General features: G+C 35.6%; 1 protein-coding gene across 1 annotated transcript; it reads right to left on the bottom strand.

The window, feature by feature from the left end:
- Positions 1 to 137: 137 nt before the first annotated feature.
- On the bottom strand, positions 138 to 23,991 carry LOC132276205 (calmodulin-binding transcription activator 4). The gene is made up of 13 exons (XM_059777534.1): positions 23,609 to 23,991; positions 20,566 to 20,691; positions 20,331 to 20,446; positions 17,712 to 17,800; positions 17,438 to 17,483; positions 16,377 to 16,818; positions 10,074 to 10,231; positions 9,422 to 9,512; positions 9,052 to 9,269; positions 5,915 to 6,594; positions 2,991 to 3,573; positions 1,645 to 1,938; positions 138 to 494 (listed from the first exon to the last, which is right to left on the bottom strand). Exons 1-13 carry the CDS (start codon positions 23,616 to 23,618, stop codon positions 402 to 404), a joined length of 2,946 nt encoding a protein of 981 aa, XP_059633517.1. The 5' UTR covers positions 23,619 to 23,991; the 3' UTR covers positions 138 to 401.
- Positions 23,992 to 26,472: the final 2,481 nt, after the last annotated feature.

Below are 26,472 nucleotides of genomic sequence, written 5' to 3'. Positions count from 1 at the left end.
GTTTTTGAAAAGCAGAATGGATGGAAGGCTTGAAGGTAGGGAGAATAAACCAGATATGTATATATATTTATCATTATTAAGTTTTTATTTTCCTGACTATTAATGCATGTAATCAATATATCATTCCACACAATCTATTTGGGATAGAAATAGAGGTGAGAGAGATCTACCAATCCTGTCAGTAAGCATTTTACAGAAATTACAAGGTATATACAATATCTATGTACGCCAACTTGAGGATCATAAATGATCATCATTTGCAGAAACTCTAAAATAAAAAAACGAATTTACGGGAAAAAGAAACCAAAACGAAAATACACATATAATCCAAACCCAACTACTAGCTCATGTTAAATTTGGTATACCGAAGGAACAGTAGAAAGGATGATTAGAGGTTTCATCTATTGCGGCTGCCATATATCATCATTTTCCATATTGCAAACATCACCTTGAACAGATGACCCTACTTCACTTCCAGCACCTTCACGTTCAGCCTGCAGAGGTAATGTAAGTAGGTTAATGAAAGTTGTTTAGTCACATACTTAACGTTAGGGATGAATCTTTTTTGTGAGAGTAGATGATATAAAGACAATGGAGCCAAAGACAAAAATGACGAATGTCTATACTCCAAGAAAATCAACTCAGCCATAATTTCTTCATAATGTTTATGGGTCAAATGGAGCTAAAAATTTACTGTCATTTACATGTACCGGGTGGTAGACTCTTTATAACGTGATAAATCGTCCATAAAATTTTGGACCCCATAGGAAACACAATCTCCACCCCAATTAAGACAAACACGCATCTGCTAGGGAAACCAAAACCACATGAGTGAACTTGGTTTCGTGGACACAGACACATGACACAATTCCAATATGATACAGTAAAAAATTAAGCAAATTCTTCAAAAATAAAGACAAAGAGAACATTTACTAAAATGCCTCAATGAAGTAATTGCAATGTGGGAGCTGCATGTCCAAAACTGAAAAATATAATTCAAAATCACGGACCTATGAGGATCATGTAAATTACATGTTGAGTATGCATCGCATCTGATGAGTGTCAACACAAACATAAGTCCTCTGAAAAATGTAAGCTGTTTAAAGAAACGATTTTTTAAGTGGTCGCCAAATCAGATGGCCCATGCTATAGGCTTAACACCACATGCATACTTGAGAGAACAAATAGGTGCAAAATGAGCCAACCAAACTGCATCACTTAACTAAAGCTACATAAATGCAAAATGAACTATCTGAATTAGTTTGATTCAATTATCTGTTTTTAGATTTTAAGAAAACTGAGAAATGTCCAGGGAACCATAAGAAGATTGCCTTCTAAAGTCTAGCATCATTTTTTTTTTCTCATTTTTCGAAAAAATGAACCAAGCAGGCCCTGACTTACTTTCTAGTATACCTAAAAAGTATTATGCATAAATCCCTATATGAAGCACTCCAACCAGGGCAGGTTTAATGCTTATCACCCGTGGTTGACAAGAGGAATTATTTACACACCTTCAATTTGTAAAATGGCACTGATATTTAGGCAAAAACTCCTAGGCTGAGATTAAAAATTCACATTTTCAACTTGTTCAGACAACGTAAACGTCACTTGCGTTTATTATCAAATTAAAGCTATGAGGCTCACCTTAGCTTGGCGGTATCTTTCTAGCATGCGACGATATTGCTGCCGTGCCTCTGGAATTTCAACCATGGAGAGCACCCTTGAGACAGCCTCATCAATAGCTACCTTCACTTTCTCCTTGCGGAACACCTTGACAATGTCTTCATCTTCACTTTCATTAATGGACTCTGACTCGGGCCGAAATCCCCGCAAACCAACTCCCCTACGTCGCCACCTTAGTACAACCTTTTCTAGAACACCAACAGCCCAACAGATTACCTTATAATTCTTCCTTACCTGGTGACCTCTCACATGAGCCTGAAAAACAAGAAATTGCATCAGAGCGGTACTATGTTCAATACCCCTTGCACTTTTAATAATTGGCATAGTTTTAGTGATTTTCACACGGTATTTATGTCTTGTGCACTTCCAATTGTAAGTTCCACCATGTTGGCAAGAGAGAGAGAGAGAGAGAGAGAGAGAGAGAGGGAGGGAGGGAGGGAGAGAGATCTGCTGTATTACAATTTGGTTCCTTCATTGCACTAATAGATACATGAGATGTGTATTTATGTGAATGCTCTGATATTATGAATTGTGCCAAATTCAATATTATATTTCAAAAGAACTGGGAATTTTCGCAGAAATTTATAGGGTCATTACCATCGTTCACATACACGGACGCTGTGTAACGGATGGTGGGCTATAATGGGCATAACGTAACGGAAACAAGTACCGCGGTTGTGAACTTTTTTAACCTCGCACATGGGCGCCGTTGACAGTGTGAAGACTTGATACTTTAGACATTTTACTAGATTAATGAACAATAGAAATGTGTTGTTTGACATATATATATATATATATATATATATATATATTACTATATGTCTGTAATTGTATAATAGTGGAACAAAATTTTTTTTTCCCGGAAGGAAAATGTAATATGGAACAATTTCCCAAACACTGCACATACTTTCTAACCACATAAAGATAACTCCACCATGGTTAATATGGATACAAGCAGTTTTTTTTGGTGATTTTGGGTTTCGCTAAAAGCTCATCTGTGTGTGTGTGTGTGTGAAACCAGCCCTTATCTCTCTCTCAAACCAGCAGTACTCTCTCTACAATCAGCGCTCATCTCTCTCTCTCTCACACAGACACATATAAGTTCCTAGAAAACTTCTTTTAAAAATGGCAGAAAGGGAAGGGGAATTGCAGAGCTGAAGATGATAAAGGAAGGGCCCGCTGGGGTTTGTTAATCTTCCTACATCTGCAATTATTTTTTCAACAGTATTTTGGTATATGTATAAATATTCAAAACCATTGTGTGGCTCCCAAAAAAATTAGAGAACTGAGATAGAGAAGCATGGAACCTGTATCTTCACTACTTTCTGACGAAATGCTAGGAAATCCTTCCGACCTTTCCAACCTCTATATTTCTTCTGAATAGACAGAGCAGCAGTGTTGTAATCACGAGCATTGCGGAATGCCAATTTTGATACAGCTGAAAGCTCATGAATCTCATTTGAAAGTATACTGTACTCATCTACACCAGAGGCAGTATCAACAACTTCTCTGTGTTGCCTTCTCCTGAAAGAATGTGCACGAAAAGCAGATTGTATACGTGCAGCTGCCTGAGCTGCATTCCGGACTGCAGCTAAGGTTTGCTTCAGAGAAATCTGATCCTCACTTGCATGCAAGCTCCTGTTCGAGATACTATCTACAGTTATTTCTGCTTCCAAATCAGCAGAATCTTTTGACAGCTCACATTCTTCAATTGTGAGGGATGTAAGATGGCTAGTTAGTGCCACCTCTGAAAGATAACCTGCAAGTCCCTTGTGTCCACTTGCTGCAGCAATGGATGCTGCCGTCTTACCTATTGGATCTTGTGAATTGGGATCTGTCACTGCCCCAGCTGATGCACCAGATGCTATGAGGGCAGCAACCATCTTTTCCCTGTTACAGAAAGAGCATAAAACACAAATATGGTTATCGTCATTTTATCAAAATCATGGTGTACAAGTAAATAAGTTAGGAAGGAATAGAAGACAAACCAGTTCCTACTACCTGTGCGTAACATGAGGAAAAACCTTACTAATGCTCCATTTGGTAGGATGGATGGAAGAAGAGGGATGGATGGGGCAATCCTTGGGAAGGGAGAGCATCCATCCCTCCTTTTGTTTGGTTGGTGAAAAGAAGGAAATAATTTTTTTTGTCATTTTACCATTAGGCCCTTTGATATATAAATTGATACATTGAGATGAGGTTAATAATGTCATTTTAATTTTATTTATCAAATACCATTTTTTTCTCTCTCCTCTTCCACCAACTTTTGGATGGAACAAAATGGTGGGCCCAGAGGGATGCCTCATCCCTCCTCCCAGAATTCTACTCTTCCTCTCTCTCTACCAAACAACGGAAGCTTGCTCCATTCCTCCTCTTTCCTCCCCGTTCCTTCCCTCCTCCAATATGTAGGCTGAAGAATTGAGGAAGTTAATTAATATACCCATTTAGCATTTAACATCAAGTACAGAGAATGCTTGCAAGCTAAGAACTTCAGGAAAATTGAATACTAAAGACATCGCAAATCCTACATCAAGCTAAATTTCCATCAAACATGAGTTTTTTCAAATGCCTTCTTTGCTTTCTTTCAGTCCAATGATACTACATTCTTTCCTTTAGTCTTCATCCTCATTTACCATCTTCTCAGCTATTTTTGCTCTATAACAGGAAATTTCCAGCCACAATCATTGAACCTAGGCAGTTGTATCTCTTTTTGTCCCACGACCATTAAATAAGAAAGAACAAAAAAACAAATGAAAAGGAAATTCAAAAGGTAGAGCATTTCACATTTTGCTCTTAGGTTACTAAATGCCCCCTTAGGTAGTTCTATGGGATTAGAATCTGAGACGTAGGATCATATTACCTTTTCTCCTAGTGGATTTGATCTGCCTGGTCATGGTCCTGTGGATTTTACTCTATTGGGATTTCCAAGAAAGTCTTTGTGTTTTTGTATGGATGCACTTATCTAAATTTTCTGGTATTTAACTGCTTATTTGCATTTTTCAATTTTTATATTTGTCATTTTAAATTTTGAAAGACCTATTCACTTCACGTATCTAGGTTGCTGGTCATTCACTTCACTTACATTGCAATCTGTGGATGTTACGACAAATGAGAGAGAGAGAGAGAGAGAGAGAGTGAGTTTAGAATTTATAACAAAGTAAGACAAACCTATGACCCTACTTAAAACAGTGTAGTTTCTGAATTTAACAACAAAAAATGATAACACCCACATTACTCTAAAAAGCTCCAGCAAACCGAACAGAATGCTGCATTATGTTCCAGTTAATTGCTCTACTGTTACAGCACATGACCAGTTTAGCTAAAGAAACCCAGCTTGATAATTGATGGTCGCAGATAACCATTTTTATTTCAGAGACAGTAGCAAATATGATAGAAAGCAAACAAAGTCAAATGATAAACAGAGGGAGCAAGTTTATCTGACTGGATACCTCCTTGTTTTTAACTGGTTTGTGATTAGACACCAAGGTCTTCAAGTCAACCAAAACCCAAATTATAATCACTCACGTATTGTTGAGATATAGAGCAGTTAACTATGCGTGGAAAGAAAACACCAACTACAATATGTTATCCACTGTTTCTCTAATTGTAAAAGAAAGTCTCTTCTTTTCCCATCTCTCATAGTCCACTAACCTAATTTTTGAGCATGATTAGTACTTATATTAACTGATCTACGTCCTCAAATCTTGAAAGAAAGTATATGCTACCATAATTCAGTGCCGAGTAAAGCTTAATTGTAGATTAGCATGTATTCGTATCAACTATATTAGTTGGCTTTAACGCTCTGAAAGGCAACCAGTAAGCTAAGACCCTTTCTTTCTTACGAATCTTATACCCTAACTTCCATATAAAAGTAAGTACGCCAAGACCACTGGAAGGGAGTCAATTCAATCTATCTTGTACTTCCAACATTCTAATGAATACTATAAACTACTCATCTTCTTGCCAAATTAGGCCTTTTTCTTTGGGCCAAGTCCTGTTCGAACATCAACAAGGGCACAACGTCATTCCCACTCTTTGTGCGGAAATCCATTTGAGAGTATTTGTGGAATCAATTCAATTCCAGAACATTCCAAATTTGCAGGTTTTTATGCATTTCACATTCTTGATTTTATGCATCCCAATAAGAATGTAATGGTGTCTTATTGCTCTGTGACTTACGCCAAGTCATCCTGTAAACATTTCAAGAAAAAGAAACCAGAAGTTCCATTACCTTCCAAAACGGGCAGCCCAATGAAGGGCGGTCCAGCCATTGATGTCACGGAAATTTATGCTGACTCCAGAATTGAGAATTGGGTTTAAGGCCCACTCAAAGCCCCATCCAGCAATCATGTGGATTATCCCTTGCTCTTTCTTGGACAATGGACAATCTGGCTGTTCTTGCCCTTCTGATCTAGAAGAAAGCCACTGCTGCAACTTGTCTTTTAGAAGTTCTTGCAGAAGCCAATCTGTTGTGTCAGACCAAGTCCAGCTGCCAACTAAAAGAGCCTCAATTACGTGGCCCCACAAATCTTCACCAGCTCTGGATTTGCCCAATAGATCAATTCCTGATTCACTACTGTCTCCTTTCTGCATCATTGGATCAGATAAAAGTATTTGCACAAATCTGACGAGTAATAACAGTTCCTCTGGACTCTTAGTTGCCTCTGTTTGTGGTAAACTACAGTGCGCACAACTAGTTGGTTTAACACGGAACTCAAACTCTCGGACCTCACTGCAAGACTCCCGGTTTCCAGAAGTAATGCAAAGAGTGACTTTTCCAGGAACGTGAACAGGAGCCTGGCAGCATATGACACCTTCCTGAATGATCTGGAGAGGAACTTCAATGTCACCAAACATGCAAGTCCAGGAACATTCTGATGGATCACAGAGAAAAGATCCAATAATGAAGACCTGCATCAAGTAAGTTTAAACTTTGAACTAGTACCTCCAAAAATAAAATCCACTTCAGAAAAAGATAAGAAAAAAAAAAAAAAGAAGAGATAAAAGCACTTACTACATCATACTAACGACAGCCCTATGAGCTGTTGGTGTAATCAAATTTATACCAAGCCCAAAAATTGAGGTAATGGACCATCTCCACATGGATTGAGGAACAAAATCCATGTTAATAATAAAATCAGTTCACATGCTCAAATTCAGAAAGTTCTTTTTACCTTATCATATTAAAAGTTACAACTGGCAAGAAGGTTTGTGAATGGTGAATACGGACACTAAATCCAGTCATCAGGTGATAGACCATTATCAAATCCAGATTGAAAGGTTTATACGTGCACGTGTGTGGGTGTGCATGTACAAACATGAGCATGCCCTTCTGGAAGCATCCGCAAAAAGCGTCTTTTGGGTAAATTTTCAGTGAATCTCAAGACTTGTCTGATACAAGTAACTGTAAATCTTTTTCAACACCAAGCTATTTCACTTTTAAAGTTCTTTTTCATCATAGTGAAACTATTTTATTTCGTGACGTTATGGCTCACACCATGATATCGGCAGGATTTTATAATTGACAATTCACTAAGTTTTACGAGGAAGAAAGATTATACTCCTATGGATAGGCAACTCAATAAAAACTGATAAGACGAAATAGTGAGATGAGAGACAGAGATTGATAATGACAAAAATTTGGTGAAGTTGTGAAACTAACACAAGACACTCCAGAGGAGGTTTTCCCACCATGAAACTAACCCATGAAGTTTTCACAAGAAACTCAAGCTTATTTTGGTAGATATGATCTCTTATTTGGAACAATATATGGTTATTACACTAGAGGACTTGGACACTTAAAATTCCTTTTCATGTTCAAGTTTCGGAAATGTCCACCACCAAACACTAAAAAGCTCTTTTAACTTTCATCTGTGGATGCAAACCTTCTTTGGTTGAACCATGTATTTCTGACTTGCCACATGTTTTTTCTTTCTGCAACTTTATTAGTTTATCTTTTGCCTTTTTCACTCAAGCCTGACATGGTGCTGTGTCAAGTTAATCAATAAATTTATACTTTAGATATTATAACCTTTTAACACTTTTTTAACATACTATTTAAGCACTAAATTCTATTTCAGAAGCCATAATGGCTACATCCGTTATTTAGGAAGAAAAAAAAAAGGTGAACATTTTCGTTATTTAGGCTCAATTATCCATAATGAAGGAGAAATTGGAGATGATGTGAATAATAGAATCATGACTTGATGGGTTAAATGGAGGAGTGCATCTAGTATATTGTGTGATCGGCGTATCCCATTAAAATTGAAAGGGAAGTTCTATTGAACAAGAATTAGACCAACTGTACCTTATTGACCAGGATGTTAAGCAACTGGGAAACATGTGTATAAAGTGTGTGGCACAAATGCAAATGTTGAGATGGATGTGCAGTAAGACAAAGAAAGAATAGAATTAGAAATGATCGCATTCGTGAGATGGTGGAAGTAGCATCAATTGGAGATAAAATGTGAAAAAAATTGGTTTCGATGGTTTGGATATGTGCACAAAATACCTTTAAGTGTGCTAGTTAGGAAGAGTGACATGGTCTACATTGGGGGTAATACTAGGGGAAAGGGGTAGACCAAAAGTAATGTGGGTAGAATTAGTAAGGAACTATACGATAATATGTGGTTTGGCTGAGGCAAGGCCTTAGATAGAGCTAAATGGAAAAATAGGATTCATCTAGTCGACCCTAGGACAACCCCCTCTCACAATTTGGGAAACACGTGCATGAGGAAAGGGGTTGTGATTGCAGCCTTTGGGGATGTGGAAATAGCAACCCTCTTTGCCAATTTAGAACTTTGGTTTCATTTAAAATAATAAAAAAAAAATGAAATAAAATAAAAAAACAGATTTATGTCTAAACCATAACTTTAATGATAAGAAAGGAAGTTGACGGAATTAATATAAAAAAGGATAATCTGAAGTATTAGAAGGGAAAATCACAAAGGCAAGAAAGCATGCACTTAAGGTGTACGGGGAATCATAAAGCCCTGTGTGATGCATTATTGATCATATAATAGTGAATTATTAAGAAAAAGGATAAAAAAATAACTTGACAATCATTAGATAGAAAATTACTTCAGACGCATCAGCAAAGCAGCAGCCCATTTTAAAAATATTCTAGAGCATTGAATCAGTATATTAATCAAATATCAACCCCCTCCCCCACCCCTTCCCACCCCCCCCCCCCCCCCCCCCCCAAAAAAAAAAAAAAAATTCAGTAAGCAACAGAATCAACATTCAATCATCTGCAGAACTCATAAGCCATCACTGAGATTCTACAAAAATATTACCATCACAAAGGAATCAACATAAATGTATCTTTAATAAAATAAACTAATGAACATAAAATTTCATAGCACAAACCTTCGTAACCTCAGAGGCATAACCCCAATCTGGGGACATTTCTCGAATTGCAAATTTCTGTGTTTGTGCAATGGTTAAACTTGAATCTGCTTCAAGAGACATTCCAATCTGACCATGGCCAAACAATGTTGCATAATAGTTGGAGTTGCTTTCATGAGTAAATACTGGAGTATGTCCAGGAAAGTTGAGACTTTCAACTCCTTGAGGCGGCAACAGAGCTGTAATTCAAGAGGGCTGTAAGATTTTGATAGAAATTTGCCAGAATCTGAAAGTTGCAGTTTTGAATTGCTCATTGATTTTTACACACACACACACATATAAAATGATAGTTGCATATTTAAATTGCTGTCAGGAATAGGTAAGTCATTACACTTTTGAGCACCAGTTCCGCCAAAATTCACCCATTGAGAATGTTCCAGCTCTTCTACTGGTTCTGCTCTTGATGGAGGTACTAGCATTCCCTATTGTCAATATGAAGGTGTTACCGTTGCAGAAGAAACACTAAGATTCACCTTAGATGAACAAAAAGATGGAAGGATTTTGGAAAAGGATTATCTAATTAATAAATTTTAGGGTTAGTTGCAAAAAAAAAAAAATCTAGTATACAAGCTTTGGCAATTTACCCCCTTGAACTAAAGATGCATATCACCACCTTCAATTATCAACAATGATTGATACTGTCTTCCAGAGGCGGGTATCTTACAAAATTTTCAATAGTTGCGGGGGCAAATTTCAATCCAGGGTAAGCTTGCAAAACTTGTACAATACATGGTGTTTTTTTTTTATAAAAGTAACCCTAAATTTTATAGAAGTTGGTTGTGTGTGCACTGTGCTTGTGAATGTTTCCCTATGCATGATGATTTTATTTGCCGATCACAACTAAGCCACAATCTGATTATAGGTGTAATGTTGCAGAAGAACCATAAAATATTTTGAGAAGAAAAGATAGTCTAGAAGTGTAATTCAAGAGGATTATATAAAAGTGCACACAGATATATAATATAACATAATGTTCTTCTCACATTTCTGTCCAATGTGTAGAAAGGTTTCTCTTGGAGTTCGGACTCTATATCAGGCGAATTCTTACATAAATCTAGCATGTCTTCCCAATATAAAGGTTCTTTACTCTCAATTGCAAAATTATGCCCCAAAGGATCATGGTAATGCACCCCATCATCACCTACAAAAGTAACACCTCAATTAGAATAGTTGCTCCATTTCATGTTTATATACTATTTATAAAGAAAAGGAAAAAAAATAAATGGAAAACTATAAAAAGAAAACTAAGAGTGCAATGCTTGTGTACTAGGCAAAGTAACCCAAATTAGCCCATAAACTATGACAACATAAAAATGGAAAGAAAGAAAAATAATAATAATAATAATATACAAGACAAGAAGATCAAGGCGGCTACTTGGAAGGAAAGGAAAGTATCAGCAAGCTGATCCTACCCAAAACCTTAGAAAATGTGAACTAAACAATCACATACGCATATAAGTGCGTGTCTGAGTTGCTTTTAAAACAAATATGAAAGGCACGATAGCTTGACAAAAGGAAAAAAATAAATAGGAAATAATAATATACAAGACAAGAAAATCAAGGCTACTTGGAAGGAATGGAAAGTATCAGTGAGCTGATCTGACCCAAAACCTTAGAAAATGTGAACCAACCAATCACATATCTATACTATTATTAAAAGTACAAAGTGTTTCAAATCATTTACCTATATAACTTATTTATTTAATTCAATAAAAGGAAATCTAATTAGAGAAGGAAATACTAATAATAATAATATAGTATTAGGAAATAATGAAATTCAATAAATGAAAATCTAATTAAAGAATGAAATATATAATATTAAAAAATTAACCAACTGAAAATCAATAAAAATAAATCTAATTAGAGAAGCATACACTAATAATAATAAAAAACTTTTTTATTTATTTTAATAAAATGAAATCCAATTAGAGAAGGAAATATTAATAATATAGTAGTAGGAAATACTGAAATTCAATAAATGGAAATATAATTAGAGAATGAAATATATAATACTAAACAACTTATTTAATAATATAGTAGTAGGACATACTACTAAATCTAATTAGATAAGAAAATATATATAATGAAAAAACTAAAATACTGAATTTCAATAAAAGGAAATCTAATTAGAGAACAAAATATATAATATTAAAAAACTTATTTATTTAATTCAATAAAAGAAAATCTACTTAGAGGAGAAATACTAATAATAAAAACAATAAAAGGAAATCCAATTAGAGAATGATATATATAATTTATTTCAATAAATACATAACAACAATTCTATATCAAAATATATCAATATTGAATTTCAGTATTTCAGTACATTAATTTATTTAATAATATAGTAGTAGGAAATATTGAAATTCAATAAAATATAATCTAATTAGAGAAGTAAATATATTATATTAAAAAATTAAACTACTAAAATTCAATAAAAGGAAATCTATAATATTAAAAAAAAAAAACTTATTTATTTAATTCAATAAAAGGAAATTTTATTAGAGAATGAAAAACTAATAATAAAAATAATAATAATATAGTAGTAGAAAATACTAATAATAATACAGTAGTAGGAAATCTAATTAGAGAATGAAATATATAATATTTAGAAACTGAATTACTAAAATTCAATAAAAGGAAATCTAATTAGAAAAGGAAATATATAATATTAAAAAATTAGATATTTAATTCAATAAAAGGAGATCAAATTAGAGGAGAAATACTAATACTACTACTACTAATAATATATTAGTAAAAAATACTGAAATTCAATAAAAGGAAATCTAAGTAGAGAATAAAATATAAAATTTATTTCAATAAATACATAACAACAATTCTAAATCAAAATATACCAATAAAATCCTAAACTATGAATTCTATATAAAAACAATTATTTTTATAATTTATTTTAAAATTTTAGAATGTTAGTTATTTCAATAATATTATTTATTATATATATATATATATATTTTATCCTTTACAAATTTTTTACTTTACATTTATACCCACACTTTAGCTCATGGGCATCGCACGTGTTTACTAGTACATACAAGTGTGAGTCTGAGTCACTTTTAAAACAAATATGAAAGGCACAACAGCTTAACTGCAGTCTTTTCTTGATTCATTTATGGTGATTTGCTAGCCTTCCATGAATAGTTAATGTTGATATAACTATTCAAGTTACATCCTCTTAATGGTTTAAGAGTTTAGAGTTGATGGTTGTTAACATGATATCAGCGCCAAAGGTCTCAAGTTCAAAGCTCACCGTCGGTGACTAAAAATTGACAATAGGCGTTGGACCAAAAAGAAGGCCACATGCGAGAGGGCGTGTTAAAAGAGATAAATATTAAAGTTACACCATCTCTAACAGCTTAAACTTTTAGAGTAGATGGTTGTTAACAGTTAACACATAGAATAAGAAAGTATCTAGCACTCCTCGATTACATATTCGACTAGGGGTAGGAAAGAAAGGAAAGCCTCTATTTTTCTACATCCTTATCTATAAATCCTAGAAAATTTGCGACCAGTCTACATGTCCGCTTGGTGACAGATTTATTCTACAATAGAACAGTAGTGACTTAGAACTCCAGAAAGTTCTCTGATTGTGCATCTTTATCTTCAAACGCTTCATAAATAATTCTACAATAGAATTCGGCAGTGACTTGGAAGCTATACTGCCTGGACTCAAGTGTCGGTGTGTGTAACAACCCACTCCACCACATGGTATGATATTGTCCGTTTTGGACCAAAGCCTGCACAATTTTGTTCTTGAATTTTACTCCAAAAAAACGTCATACCAATTGGAATGTACCAATCCTACATATATAGCCCTTCCCTTTTCCACAACCAAGCGATGTGGGATTATGCACCCATAGCTTGCCAGCATACTAAAGTCTCGCACCCGCCCACAAGGTCACCACAATCACCCCCCCCCCCAAAAGGGACCCAACGTCCTCGTTGGCCACACTTCCAGCTGGGTCAGGCTTTGATACTATTTGTAACGGCTCACTCCACCACATGGTATGATATTGTCCGCTTTGGACCCAAGCCTACACAGTTTTGTTCTTGGGTTCTACCCCAAAAGGCCTCGTACCATTTGAAGTGTACTTATCCTACATATATAACACTTCCCCATTGTGGCGAGCTTTTTTCTTTTTTTTTTTATAAGTAAAAAATTTATAAAAGGCACTCAAAAGGGGAGCGAATCCCAAAGAAACACACAAGGCCAAAAAACGCCTCAAGCCTTCAAAGAGGCCAAAAAAACAACAATCTCCTCTACAGATCTATAATCTCTCCCTGAAACCCAACAAAAAAAAAGTGAAAATAATAGAGAACTTAAGCATAGAAACAGGCTTCTCTTTTCCGTCGAAATATCTCCGATTTCTCTCGAGCCAAATGCACCACCGAATACAAAAAGACGTAGCCCTCCAAGCATCTCGAATGAGAGCCACCCACTGAAAAACCTCTCTAAGCCTCAATCAACTCTCTAGAGGATCTAAGCATGACCCAGGGAATCCCAAATAACCCAAACATCAAATCCCAACAGTCCCTAGCCATACTACAATGTAAAAGAAAGTGATGCATTGTCTCCTCATCACGCAGGCACAAGTAACAATGATTAACCACCACCTGATTCCTCCACCTCAAATTATCCTGGTTCAAATCCTACCCAAGACAGATGTCCAAACAAAGAAGGCCACCTTGAGTGGAGCCTCGAAGCGCCGAACAGACTTCCAAGGGAAAGGGCCTCCAGAACCAACCGTAAGACACTTGAAGAAGGACCGAACCTCGAAACAACCCTGAGAGTTAGGATCCCAAAGCCAATAATCAGAATCCCCAACCACAATCACCTGACGATATAACAACTCCAAAAAACGAGTGATCTCCTCAATCTCCCAGTCCTGAAAGTAACTCCTAAACTGGAACATCCATTGTGGAGACCTGGGTTGGAGACCTGGGTTGGGGGGGGGGGGGGGGGGGGAGGTTCTACCAGTGCACAATCTCACATCGTTTGGTTGTGCATAGGGGAAGTGTTATAAATGTAGGATTGGTACACTCTAGGGGTGGCAAAATGGTTCCTAACCCGCTTATATCCGCCCATGTTTTAATGGATATGGGTGAACCATATTAAAATACGAGTTAAACACCCATATTTATAAAGGGTTACACGGGTTGGATATGGGTACCCATATTTCACTCATTAAATAAGAGACCTAGACAAAGAAAAAAAAAAATAAAACCTCATCCTCTCCCTATAAAATTTTCTCCGGATCATTATGCCCCCCCCCCCCCCCCCTTTTCTCTCTCTCTCTCTCTCTAAGATTCCCTCTTTGGTTCTCTCACATCCCCCTCTCTCTAAAATTCTCTCTTCATCTCTCACACATCCCTCTCTCTCTAAAAAAATCTCTAAGATTCATTATGCCTCATCCTCTCTCTCTAAATGGGTTGGTTCTTCTGGGTTTGTATACAACGATGGACGTATAACATTTCTTAGTTTAATATGAATTGATAAAGCATAAATCTTTTCACATGGATCCGAAAAATAGGAAATATATAAAATAGAAATATTCGAAAATTGATCACATATAAATCTATAAGAAAATATATATCTTACCACAGTAAACTAACTTCGGCGGGTCCCAAAAAAAAGTGTCACATCTTTGTATCCAAGGCCTTATTAATTCAATTTTGTACAATAGAACTCCTTATGATTAGACAAACAACAATATTACTTTTAATTTAAAATATGTTAACAAAATCAAACATTTGTTGAACTTTATAAAAGGTCATGGCCAATGGCATGCAGAGAGTTAACTGATGCTCTTTCTTTCCAATATAGAATAGAACAGAAAAGCCTCAACAGATCTCTCTCTCTCTCTCTAAAATACCCATAGGTCTCTCTCTATATATTATATTTTTTTAAAAAGTAGTCATTCCGTATATAAGAGCCAGATTATTATGAAAGAGAGAAACAGTGAGCCGTTCAATTTCAGAAAATGGGTCAGGTTGCATTAGATGGGTCATGTTATAGTAACAGATCAATTTTCTAACCGGGTCAGTCTTTATAAATGGGTAAGCCCGTGCCAACTTGGATATATCGCTTTGAAGAAAAGTTCCTATGATTAAAAAAAGTTCAAAATCGTGTTGTGCAAAACGGGCCGGGTTTCATGAAACAGACAACCCATACTAATTTGACTTAAATTTCATAAAACTGTATAAAATTTAAAGATTTTTTAACAAAAGATTGTAGAATATATATGGATCAAGTGGATTTGTCAACCTATTGACCCTCTCAACCCACTTGTATGGTAGTTTTTTTTTTCAAATTTTTTAATAAATAAAGATGAAATTAGACTAAAAAATAGTAAGAATGTTTTTTTTTCAAAAAAATGAAAAATAAAGAAAGACAGGAAAATGGGTCATTGGATTTTTACGGGTTGACCCAAGCCATATTTGGCCCGGCCCGGCCCGACCCGACCGTTTGCTACCCCTAGTACACTCCAAATGGTATGAGGCATTTTGGGATAAAACCCAAGAACAAAGCCATGCAAGCTCGGGCCCAAAGCGGACAATATCATACTATGCAATGGAGTGTGTGTCAGTGTCTCGAATGCATCAAATCTCCAAATAGAAGGATAAAGTAACATTGCTAAATATTCATATTACTTAATTTTTTTATTTTATTTTTTAGAGTAAAATAACATTTCTATGTAAAATTGTGCTCAAAATAAACATTTAACTCATTTTGAACCAATAATCTAATAAATTGAATCAGTAGATATACTTTTAGGGATATACTTTTAGGTACATGTCCAACTGGTTGGCATGGGACGCCTATCCCATACTGTTGTCTAGGTATCGTATGTCTAACACGGGTATTTCACGTACTATTGAAGAGTTCATGTAAAATAGCTTGCAAGGTATGCGCTAATGTGGATTGGCTTTCCAGGAAAACAAAGCAATTTATTTTTTTCTGATAAGTAAAACAAAGCAATTATAACACATCCAAATAGAATGATGTAGAACTGTCGATGCAAATGAAAACAGATTAAACCAGCTGATGATGCTAAGAATCCATACTATTAAGTCTAGAACATATAACATCCTATCAGATCCACCAACTAAGATCATTGATATCAAACAGGAAATGTGAATATGAGTCGGATAAATTATTGAAAAGAATAGAAAGCCTACATGATTAGCATGAAGTATTGGCAAAACGAGACAAATCAAAACATAAGACTGGATTTTGACGAATCTGAACAAAAACAAATAGCACAAACCTGCATCTCTTTGTAGCACAAAATTGTTTGCATCATCTTCTATCCCAGCGGATGCACTATAACTCTGATCATGCATAAAATATTTTAAATCATTTGAAGTCTCATTCTCACTATAGAGTGGAGCGATTTCTTCCAAGCTTTCATCATTTAAACTTAGCTGCTCCTCAAGTCGTCGTAATGCTTGGCTAACCTCAAGCTCAGATGAACTACTATTATCACCTTTTGTTTCTATCCCGTCCAACTGATCCATCCCATTACTCTTGATGACTATGTCAGAACTAACTTCTACAGATCCTGGACTAGATAGAGTCTGATATGGTTCGCATAATTCACTAATCACAGCTTTAGAGCCTGGATGTTGAGCAGTGTAAGAGCTGGGACTCTGACTGAAAGAAGCAGGGGACCCTGGTGACAAACGTGAAAATCCAGAATTTTGCCTTCCCTGCAACTCATGAATGCAAATGGTGATGTCAAATTGAAGTTCAAGTTATGGATCACTAGCAATTACTGAAAATGCTCTCAAAACAATCATGCAAAGAAGAAGACATATTTCTTTGATAGAAGAATTACATCTAGGTTTTTGGTCAAATTTGACCAGGTGCTAAATAGGAGAATCTGCAATGCTGAAAAAATACCCTCAAACTCAGTGGAAGGTTTAGAAACAAGTGCCTAACCTAATAGAAAAGTTCTGGAATCAATCCATCCTGCTTCTAATGTATCTAAGGTCAAGCAGCAGTTCAAAGTAAAATCCATTTCTAGCATAAAGTTTCCCATTAAAAGTGGCAATTTCAGTCCCAGAAAATTCAACCAGGGTGCAGGCCTGGAACATTGACCCCTCTAGCGAAAAAACAACCTCTAGCTGAAAAGCATTGAATACTAAGCAAATGAATGAAATGCAAAGAAGAAGAAATTGTAAAATGTTCTATCTAAGCTATGGATATTCATGCGGATAATAAAAAAAAAAAATTAGCATTTTGGTTGATAAAGAGGTCTTGTTAAAAGTATCCGTGAGTATAATTGCTATGAGATCTGCTTTGTCTAGTTATGTCCACATAACTCACCTCACTGATCTCTCTATAATGAACAAGAACAATGTGCTCGTATGCCCTGAGAAAAAGAGAGGCAAAGGTGAGCGAAGTAGCTACATGATATGTGACACAATCCGTTTTTACTTTTTAATTACATAAAATAAGTCAATAAAGTGTAGGGAACCCCAAAATAAATGTTGTTTGCACATTGGTACAAATAAGCACAAGGATGATAAGAACAAATTATAGAAAAAGACTCGGACATATAATAAGTATGCAATCAACTAAAAGATACAAGCATACTCACGGATCCAACATCCAATAGCTACGTCTCTGAAAATTGGAATTCTGCTCCCCATGTGCATAGTAACAATTTAAAGCTTCAGCATTTCCAACCTAGCCATACAGGAAAGTAGCTGGTAAAATGTCTGTCCTCAAGCTGAAGACATCATAAAAAGGAGAACTCCATTGAACATGGAACAAAGCCCTTAACTTCATTAACAGAGCATGAGAGCAAGAAGTGATTCACATTACACACACAACCTTTAAGCTCTTGAATGCATGCTAACACTATAATATATATAAATATTCTAATTGAAAGTTGTTTAGGGCAGACAAAGAAGATTCTTCTGATTCACAAAGTTCAGACCTGAGCTTAGCTGAACGGGTAGATGAGAGCTGATGCGTCACATTAAACAAAAATCAGTAAGAAAATCATTCAGTAATGTGATGTTGTGGCCCAAATTTGGTCCCAGGTCGGAAAATTTTTTGACCCATTTTTTGCTTGCTGGTCGTGGACCCTGTTTAGTACTCTCTTGTAGCCCGATATATAAGGGCGTTTAGGGTTTGGAGTGGGATATTGAGAGAACACTGAAAATCGTAGAGAAAGAGGGTGAGAGCGAGAGCTAGGGTTTGGGGGCTGAAGGCTGAAACTTGTATTCTCCTGTTTTTTGCATAGTGAAAAAAACTTTCGCCGGATATTCACCATGGACGTAGAAACAACTTGTGTCCAACCACGTGAAATATGGTTCTTTGTGCGTGTCATGCTTACTTTTCTGTATTGATTCGTGAATTGTTCTTGATTCGCTGCATTTGTCGTAACAAGTAATTTGTCATCATCCTTGCTTTTATCCCGAAGGAACGGGGTTGGTCACATGAATTCACTTTATCTACTCTTTTCTATTACAAGCCATTCATTCATTAGTAGTAATTCCCACTACAAAACCCTCATATAAAATGCATTGAAAATTCAAATACCACTTAACTTACTTGTCAAAATATATATATATATATATATATATATTATCACTTAACGGGGAAAATATATATATATATATATCAAATTTAAGGCATTAGAACTTCTAATGTCTTCCAATATAAATTGAAGAAAGAGGCTCCGATTTTTACCATGTCATGATATAATCAAGATGAATTTTGTTTTGTTGGACTTGGAAGATGGTGCAGTGAAAGGAAAAATTAAGCTTCAGTCTCTATCTCAGATTTTCCTTTCATCATCTGATAAGTAGGCACTAGCTCAGAATTTTTGGACAAAAATTTTTGTCCATCAAATATCATGAATTTGGTGTTTTCAGAAGATTCTTGCTCATTTCAACTATAAGGGTACATCTTATATTGAAGATATAAAGCAATCAATGTATATTTCTATAACATATATACATCATGATGATATAATTACCAGAGAATAATACCATATGCTGAACTGACATTCAACAGAGTAAGGCTATCAAGAAAGTCCTCTCGTGACAAAAACAATGAGCTCTCTTTCTTAGTGACTGGATTGAGACAGCTTTTGAGATTCATGAAAAGTAAAATGAATATTTTTATAAATCTCGCAGCCCAATGGTCAACAAAGATAGCTCATATGACTTGTCATGAGAGGGCTTGATAATTCTACACTATTCAACACGGCACAACTTCAGGGGTGGGGTCAATGGACTGCATTGGGTATGGATGCACCCACCATAAAGGAGCCAAATGAGCCAAATTGAAAGGCTATATTGGTCATGTTTGCTTAAAGAGGTCTCCATGAAGTGTGTGTGGCATGGTAAACCAGAGCAAAAGGCCCCCTTTTTTAGTATCTATATATTATATTTACATTCAAGTTCTCGGATATTCCTTTTTAAAAGCTGTAATTACAAACACTTTTTGTGTCTCACTCATCCTTTCAGGTTTTTGAAGAAGAATAACCCAAGCTTTGTACCCAAAAGGTTAATCCATCTAATACTAATTTATCCTGTTATATAACTATATCCATGTCATTTGAAATCCATTGCTATAAAGAGGAACTCCATTTTGGAAAATCTTATTTTGCTTACTATTGCTAATACTTCAATTATTATAAGCTTTAAAAATTATATTTCCATCTCATCGCAATTTGTGGCATTTTATGATCATTCAAGAATTAAAATAATTAAGCCAATTCTTATGTAAAGAAAGTAGGTGGCACTTGTTAGGTCCAAGTGTCATGTGTTGGCATGTGAAGAGAAGTATCAACTAAATCATAGTGTTGAAATCACATTCTTCTAGGAAAATAATTAAAAAACTACCCCCACCATGTCCTGAAATTGTCCTAGATACACCCGCTGTGTTCAACCAGAATATAAAATATTCAAATTCCAGGACACTGCTAGCCGTGTTGGACAAGTGTCAGTGTCCGCGTGTCCGATACCGCCATGTCACCCCTAAAAGAAGTGTTTGTTCTTCTTAGGCCTACATCCACCATAATACATTCGAGAGTAAAGGAACGACACGCTGGGTGTACAAATAAAAAGTCTGCAAATATAAAAGCAGTCCAGAGAAGTGACTTCATTACTCCTAAGATTAGCATATCAGACTATAACATAAATGTTATGACAGACAGACTTTTCACAAGAAGGCTAACAGTATAACTACATCTTTAACAAACCTTAAGACGTTCATGTGCTTCTCCAACAGTTCTTCCATCCTTCTTCTTTCGCCAACTATGACCATCTCTACGAAAAAATCGGAGGACTCTCTTGTTAAAAAGAAACAAAGATCCACCTGTTTACACATTCGGTCAATGAGATAGAAAACAAAGCAATAATATGCAGTAAACCTGACAAATGTGAAAGTTTTTCCAATGAAATCTCACGATAAGATACAAGGGATAAGAAGGTTACCTGCTGGCCTTTGAGGGGGTTCGTGAGTGAGCTGACACTCCTCATAGTTCTGTAAAACAAAAAGCACTTCTGCAGGCTTCAGCCACCGGGATTGAGCTTCTTGAACCAGATCCTTAATATTATATCCTGCAATTGGACATACAACATCACTCGTGATTTTTCAATCAACAAATTTCTATCTTTGGGTTCTGAAAATGCTATCATCAGGTGTATTTTACATGTTTTCAAGCAAAGAATGACAGAGAGGCAGGAATAAGAACAGAGTATGTTGTATTTTACAAGATGGTCTTCATGAAAAGGTCGGTCACATTGAAGTGGATGCGTCGAAGCTTAGAACTTTAAGAAAATTATAGCTTAGAACTTATAAAAAATTAAAGCAATAGATGTTTGCATTTGTGCTAGTGTTGACGCTAAAATCGGCCGACTAGAGCCGATCTTAAATTGAGATGTTGCGGGCGTGCTAGAACCAAATATATGGTCCGAATGTGAATTGTCAACTTGCAATCTCTTAGGAATAGTTGACTTCAGGTGATTATAGGAGAAAGAGAACAAATAAACTCCTTAATGAGTTCTACTTGCCTTAGTTAAGAGTACTTTGCAGTAAATAATTTATAGTAATAGTTAAGAGAATAGAAAGGGGAAGAAGTAGATATAGAAAGGAATATAAGGAGAGAAAGATCGAGAGGGAGAGAGAAAGAGATAGAGCGAGATATTGAGAGAGATAGAGATAGAAAAGAAATAGCAAGGAAGCTATTCTAGGAAAGAGCTTGAGAAAGCAAACAAATAAATTAAAGGATTCTGAGGGTGCTGGACCTCGTCCTCAGCAGGCTCCTTTGTTTATTTATAGAATAAACTATAAAACAATTTCCTAAATACAAGCATTCCAATTGTATTGTAACTCTATAATACAACTGAAAAATTATTCAAATTGAACTAATCCTAACTAAATACTAATTCTTAATTAAAATACAAATGAAGGATAAATGCTACGTTTAATCCTTATCCATCATATTTAAATTCAAAAACTATTCCATCCGATCAGCAATGCCCTTGTGTGAAATCTGCCACGCCTTTGCTTCTTCTCTTGGAGTCTACTTCCATGTTCTTGGCCCACGAACTCAATCTCTTTCAGCCCAATCTCTTGCCATATCATTGCATTATAGTTATCCTTCAGCCCAATATTTATTCAGCCCAGACTTCTAACACATCATTGTTCAACAGGCTTTACATTCTTGGCCCATACTACTACTATCTCACTGTTCATCAAACCCAATTGGAGCCCAAACCCAAACCCCAAAATGGGTGTCAACAGCTAGAACATGAGAGATCAACTTCAGTCAAGAGCCTTTACCCCAAAGATTATGTATCATGAATTCTAGTCCAAATTTAACAAAGGAAAGACCTAATTGTTCCACAAATCTTTTCTTAAGGGATAGGAACACTAGAACTACAAAAATTATTTACAGCAGCCAAGCAAATATTGAAATGTGAGAGCACAATTGATACTAATTTTCATAACATAAGAAAAAAAATCCATGCGTTAGCTTGGAAGGCTAGGGGTTTTAGTCAACGTGTTTTAACGTCGTAATTCAGAAGTCAAAACCGAACATGAAACTGGAATGACAAATAATACTTCTTTTGAGCACATAGATAGCTATATATTACAGTAATGAAATTGGATAAAGAATGCAAATTGAAACTCGCAAATGTCTGTAGACTCTGTAAAAACTTGTACAAAATCAACATTGTAATCTTGATTTGGAAAATGCTAGATGTTGTGGGGTCCACTTGGAGTCTTGAATAATTGGGGGTTTTGATCAGGGTGCATCGTTTACGAGTTTGATAATTTGATGGACATTATGATGCAATTAACCTAATTTGAAGAGTCCAAAAGTCATGAGCTAACCTCCAGGTAACTCTAAGAGTCATTAGTAGAAATCCTATAAAGGGATGGGGTGCAATCTTTGTTGACTCAATGAATGAATAAACAAATTGTCTATGGAATTCCAGTATGAGTGATTCACAAATTATGAGGGTGTGAGAGCTTCTGTAGTGTGATGCCTAGACCTGTTGGTGTAACTTCAATAGGATGCACTTAGTTCATTTCCTTTCTCCTCGATTGTAAATTATACATATCTACCACCAACCTTCAGCCCCCATCGTTTGAAATTTCAGCCACTAAATTCTTGAAATTTCAGGTCTTTAAGGCTGTTCTTAAAGTCCTACATCAATATGCGAGTAAGGTGTAATCTGAGTGAGAGGTAATTCAATAAGAGTGGAAAAAATTACAACAATAGAAGTTGTAAATTCGCAAGAATAGTCCAACTGTGCACAACCTAACAGAGCTCACTCTCACAGACAAATACTATGATGTCGTTATAATATCAGGAACACAATCCATGAAATCACTGCAAGAAGCTTGGATTAGATCCTGGCAAGAGATGGAAAAGAGAAGCCTCCTGTAGATAGAGACACACATTCAGTGCAGAAAAAGCTTTCTCTTGTCATGAAAATGTTACACTCCAAAATCCTTCAAAGTATGCCGCCCACTTTAGTGGACCACAACTATGCAAGCTATAAAGTCAACCACTAACCTATATATTCACTGAGAAGACTAATGACAAAATATAAAGAGAGAGAAGAAAGAATCCATGTTTTTGTAGATTATTGAAAACCTATTCTTATAGTGATGTTATGGACTGATGATATTTAAGTTATAAGAGCAGCTGATAAATATCTGTAGTTGAATTGATTAGACCAATACTGGCTCATTGCTATACTAGAGCAACTTACGTAAACCACAGTCCTAAACCTAGGCCTAGGCTGAACACCACTATACAACGTAAAGATTCAAAACAGTCGCATCTTCCAAAGACTGGATTATCACTAAATTCACACAGATCCTTTACACATCATTTAGTTAAATCTACAATTGAAGCATTTTAAAGTCACAATGTTAATTGAAGAGAGAGAGAGAAGAGTAAATGGAAGAGGAAGAAGAAAAACTAAAAATAAAAAAAGTGAAGAAACGTAATGTCCTTACCTGATTGCATCGTTCAGAAACTTTTCTTTAGACTCGAAACTGGGGGAATTGCAGATAAATCACTTCATAACAATTGTTGGAATTCCGGAGACGATTGTGAAATTTCTACTCAGTACACAAAATGGAACGGTAAAGTTCGTTTGGGGACTCCGCCGGAAAAGGATCGGACGGTGCCGGAGAATTACAAACCCCCGATGATCAGTGAATCAATCCCTAACTGGATCACCACTCGAACAAGTGCTTTAGTTCATAAGACAGTCGCGGACAACGAAGAATCGTAGAGAGAGAAAGAGAGAGGGGGGAGAGAGAGAGACGACTTGACCTTGACGGACTCCACCGTCTTTAAAACAACTGAAGTAGTGTAACGAAAGAGCATAAAACGGACAGAGTAGGAAGGAGGATGTCAGAGAAACAAGGGGAGTATATAGTGCTACGCATCACAGAAGACTTTTCTTGTTACCATGACGTGGCGAGAAATTATTGGCATAAAATTTGGAGTGGGTTGAGATAAAAAGTTGAATTTGGTCACAATTGAAACCTAATTCGAAGGGACGTGGAAATGTGGCTCGCCTCCAGCCAAGTATATTCCTATCCTATAAAGATAAAAATTGATTGTGATTAACTTTTAAGGTTTCGTAGAAAATTTTAGTATATTCTCGTGGAAACGTGGAACAGGTGCCTCGCACCTCACACATGTGAGAGAAACTATAAACATGTATATATATATATAGTGTGTGTGTGTGTATATATACATATATATAGTATATAGCTTAGTGCCCTTGCCACTTCAACAGGGTCGCAATCCGGCGTTGGTCAACATAAGCCACCCTGAAAATTTATTAAATGGCCTTGAAAAAATCATATGGTTTGTTGAATCAAAACTTATGGACAAAATTTTTATGATATTTTATTATTATTATTTTAATTAATTCTTTTAATTAAATTTTTTTTATTTTTTAAATTGAGTTAGATCACAATTTGCTTGTTAGTGATAAAATAAGATCATTACGGTGTAAACAGAGGACTTGGGCAAGGCAATTAAGGTTAGACTCTCAAATTTAGTAACATAATGTAATATAATAATATATGTATGAAATATACCTACTTTTCATAATTGAATGTAACTAGTTTTTTAATTAATTAAAAGACATTCATTTCAAACTACAATTCTCGTAATTAAAAAATAATACACAATCATATATCATGTAGAATTATGGTAATAAATAACTTTAAAAAAAAAAAATTATGACAAAATAAACACATACTTATAATTTCAATTTATATGTGTAATACAATAATTTGTATGGTAAAAACAATTTGCTTATTTCCCTTTCTTTCAAAAGAAAAAATAATTTTTTATATTTAAAGAAGAAACTGATTTATTTATAATTTTGCTTCTCAAAATGTAAAACGGTCATATTTACTTTGATATGGAGTTGAATTTTAATTTTTTTGACTAAGTTGTATTGAATATTTTAAACTTTTTAAATTTAAATTGGATTGTGTTCTTTGTAAAGTATCAAGACCGATTTTTGCTTTGTGTGTTTTCAATCTTAATATATTCTAGGATAAATTACACTTACTTTCCCTCATGTTAATTATAAAAAGTCAGTTATACCCTTATATGAAATATATTTTTATAATATAAAATATATTATAAAATCTAAAAAAATCAATTATTATATTTCATCTCCCTTATTACTTTATCCCTCCTCTCCATCACTGTTACCGTCTCCTAAAAAAAATCTTGTGAATTAATAAAAATAAATAAATGAGTGTAATAGCAACTTGATCATTTTATGAAATTTTTTTTTAAAAGTTTTCATGGACAGGGGAGGTCACACAAACCTCAAGAGAGGTTAAAACAATAAATTTTAGAGTTAATTCCACCTACACCTCCTGACGTTTGCCTATATTCTACACACGCTCCCTTTACGTTTCATAATTTCACCTACACTCCCTGACGTTTGTCTATATTTCACACACACCCCCTCTAAGTTTCATAATTCAATCTACACCCCCTGACGTTTGTCTATATTCTACACACACCTCCTATACGTTTTATAATTCTACCTGCACCCCCTGTCAGTAAGCACAGTTTAGTTTCCTAACAGAAATGTGTAATTTTACTGTTTTACCCTTGAATTATATATTAAAATTTATAACCCAATGAAAAAGACTTTTAAGACCTCAGTTTAAATTAAATTTCTCTCTCTCTCCTCACACACACACATTATATATATATATTTATTTATTTCTTTTTTCTTTTTCTTTTTTTTTTTGCCCTTTCTTCTTCATTGTTGCCGGCGAGACCACCGGACTGAACTGACCTTCACCGGACTTGGGATCGCCGGACTGAACTCGGTCGAGGTAGCTGTGAACTTCGCCGCCGTTGTCTTTGATCCGGCTTACCTTGTTCTTGTCCAGCGTTACGACGGTGAATACACGGCCATAGATTCGACGGAGTTGAAGTCCGGTGTTTGGACTGAACTAAGGATTCCTCCTTTTTCAGTCCGGCAAGCAGCGATTCAGTTGTGCGAAACCCAATTCAGCGATTCAGTCGTTCTCAAAGCTAGAATGAACTAAGTTCGACCAAACCCAGTTCAGTCCGGCGAGCAGAGATTCCTCAACCCACCTCGGTGAAACCCAATTCAAAACGGCCATAGACACGCCAGAGCTCTGTAGAAGAATTCGGCCTAGCTCTGTAACTTTCTCACCATCCGAACGGCTCGATGGCATCGTAATCGGCGGCAAAAATCAGCATCTCGTGCTTCGACGGGAGACCGGACCCAACCTTTACAGCCTCTCCAACATTGCGCTGTTGATCAACGTCGTCGGCGCCGGAACCCTCGATCTTGACTTTT

This window comes from Cornus florida, unplaced genomic scaffold (assembly GCF_030987335.1).
Source record: "Cornus florida cultivar Cherokee Brave unplaced genomic scaffold, ASM3098733v1 CherokeeBrave_3.0.0_Hap2_Chr10, whole genome shotgun sequence".
Taxonomy (NCBI): domain Eukaryota; kingdom Viridiplantae; phylum Streptophyta; class Magnoliopsida; order Cornales; family Cornaceae; genus Cornus; species Cornus florida.
The sequence above is the reverse complement of the archived record's forward strand: the minus strand, read 5'-3'. Positions and strand labels throughout refer to the sequence as shown.

Excerpts from the sequence above, each read along its gene's own strand:
- LOC132276205 (XM_059777534.1), bottom strand. Across the intron at positions 17,484-17,711 it reads AGCTATTGGATGTTGGATCC|GGCATACGAGCACATTGTTC; the intron begins GTGAGTATGCTT and ends TCTTTTTCTCAG. Across the intron at positions 10,232-16,376 it reads TGTGCTACAAAGAGATGCAG|GTGATGATGGGGTGCATTAC; the intron begins GTTTGTGCTATT and ends TTACTTTTGTAG.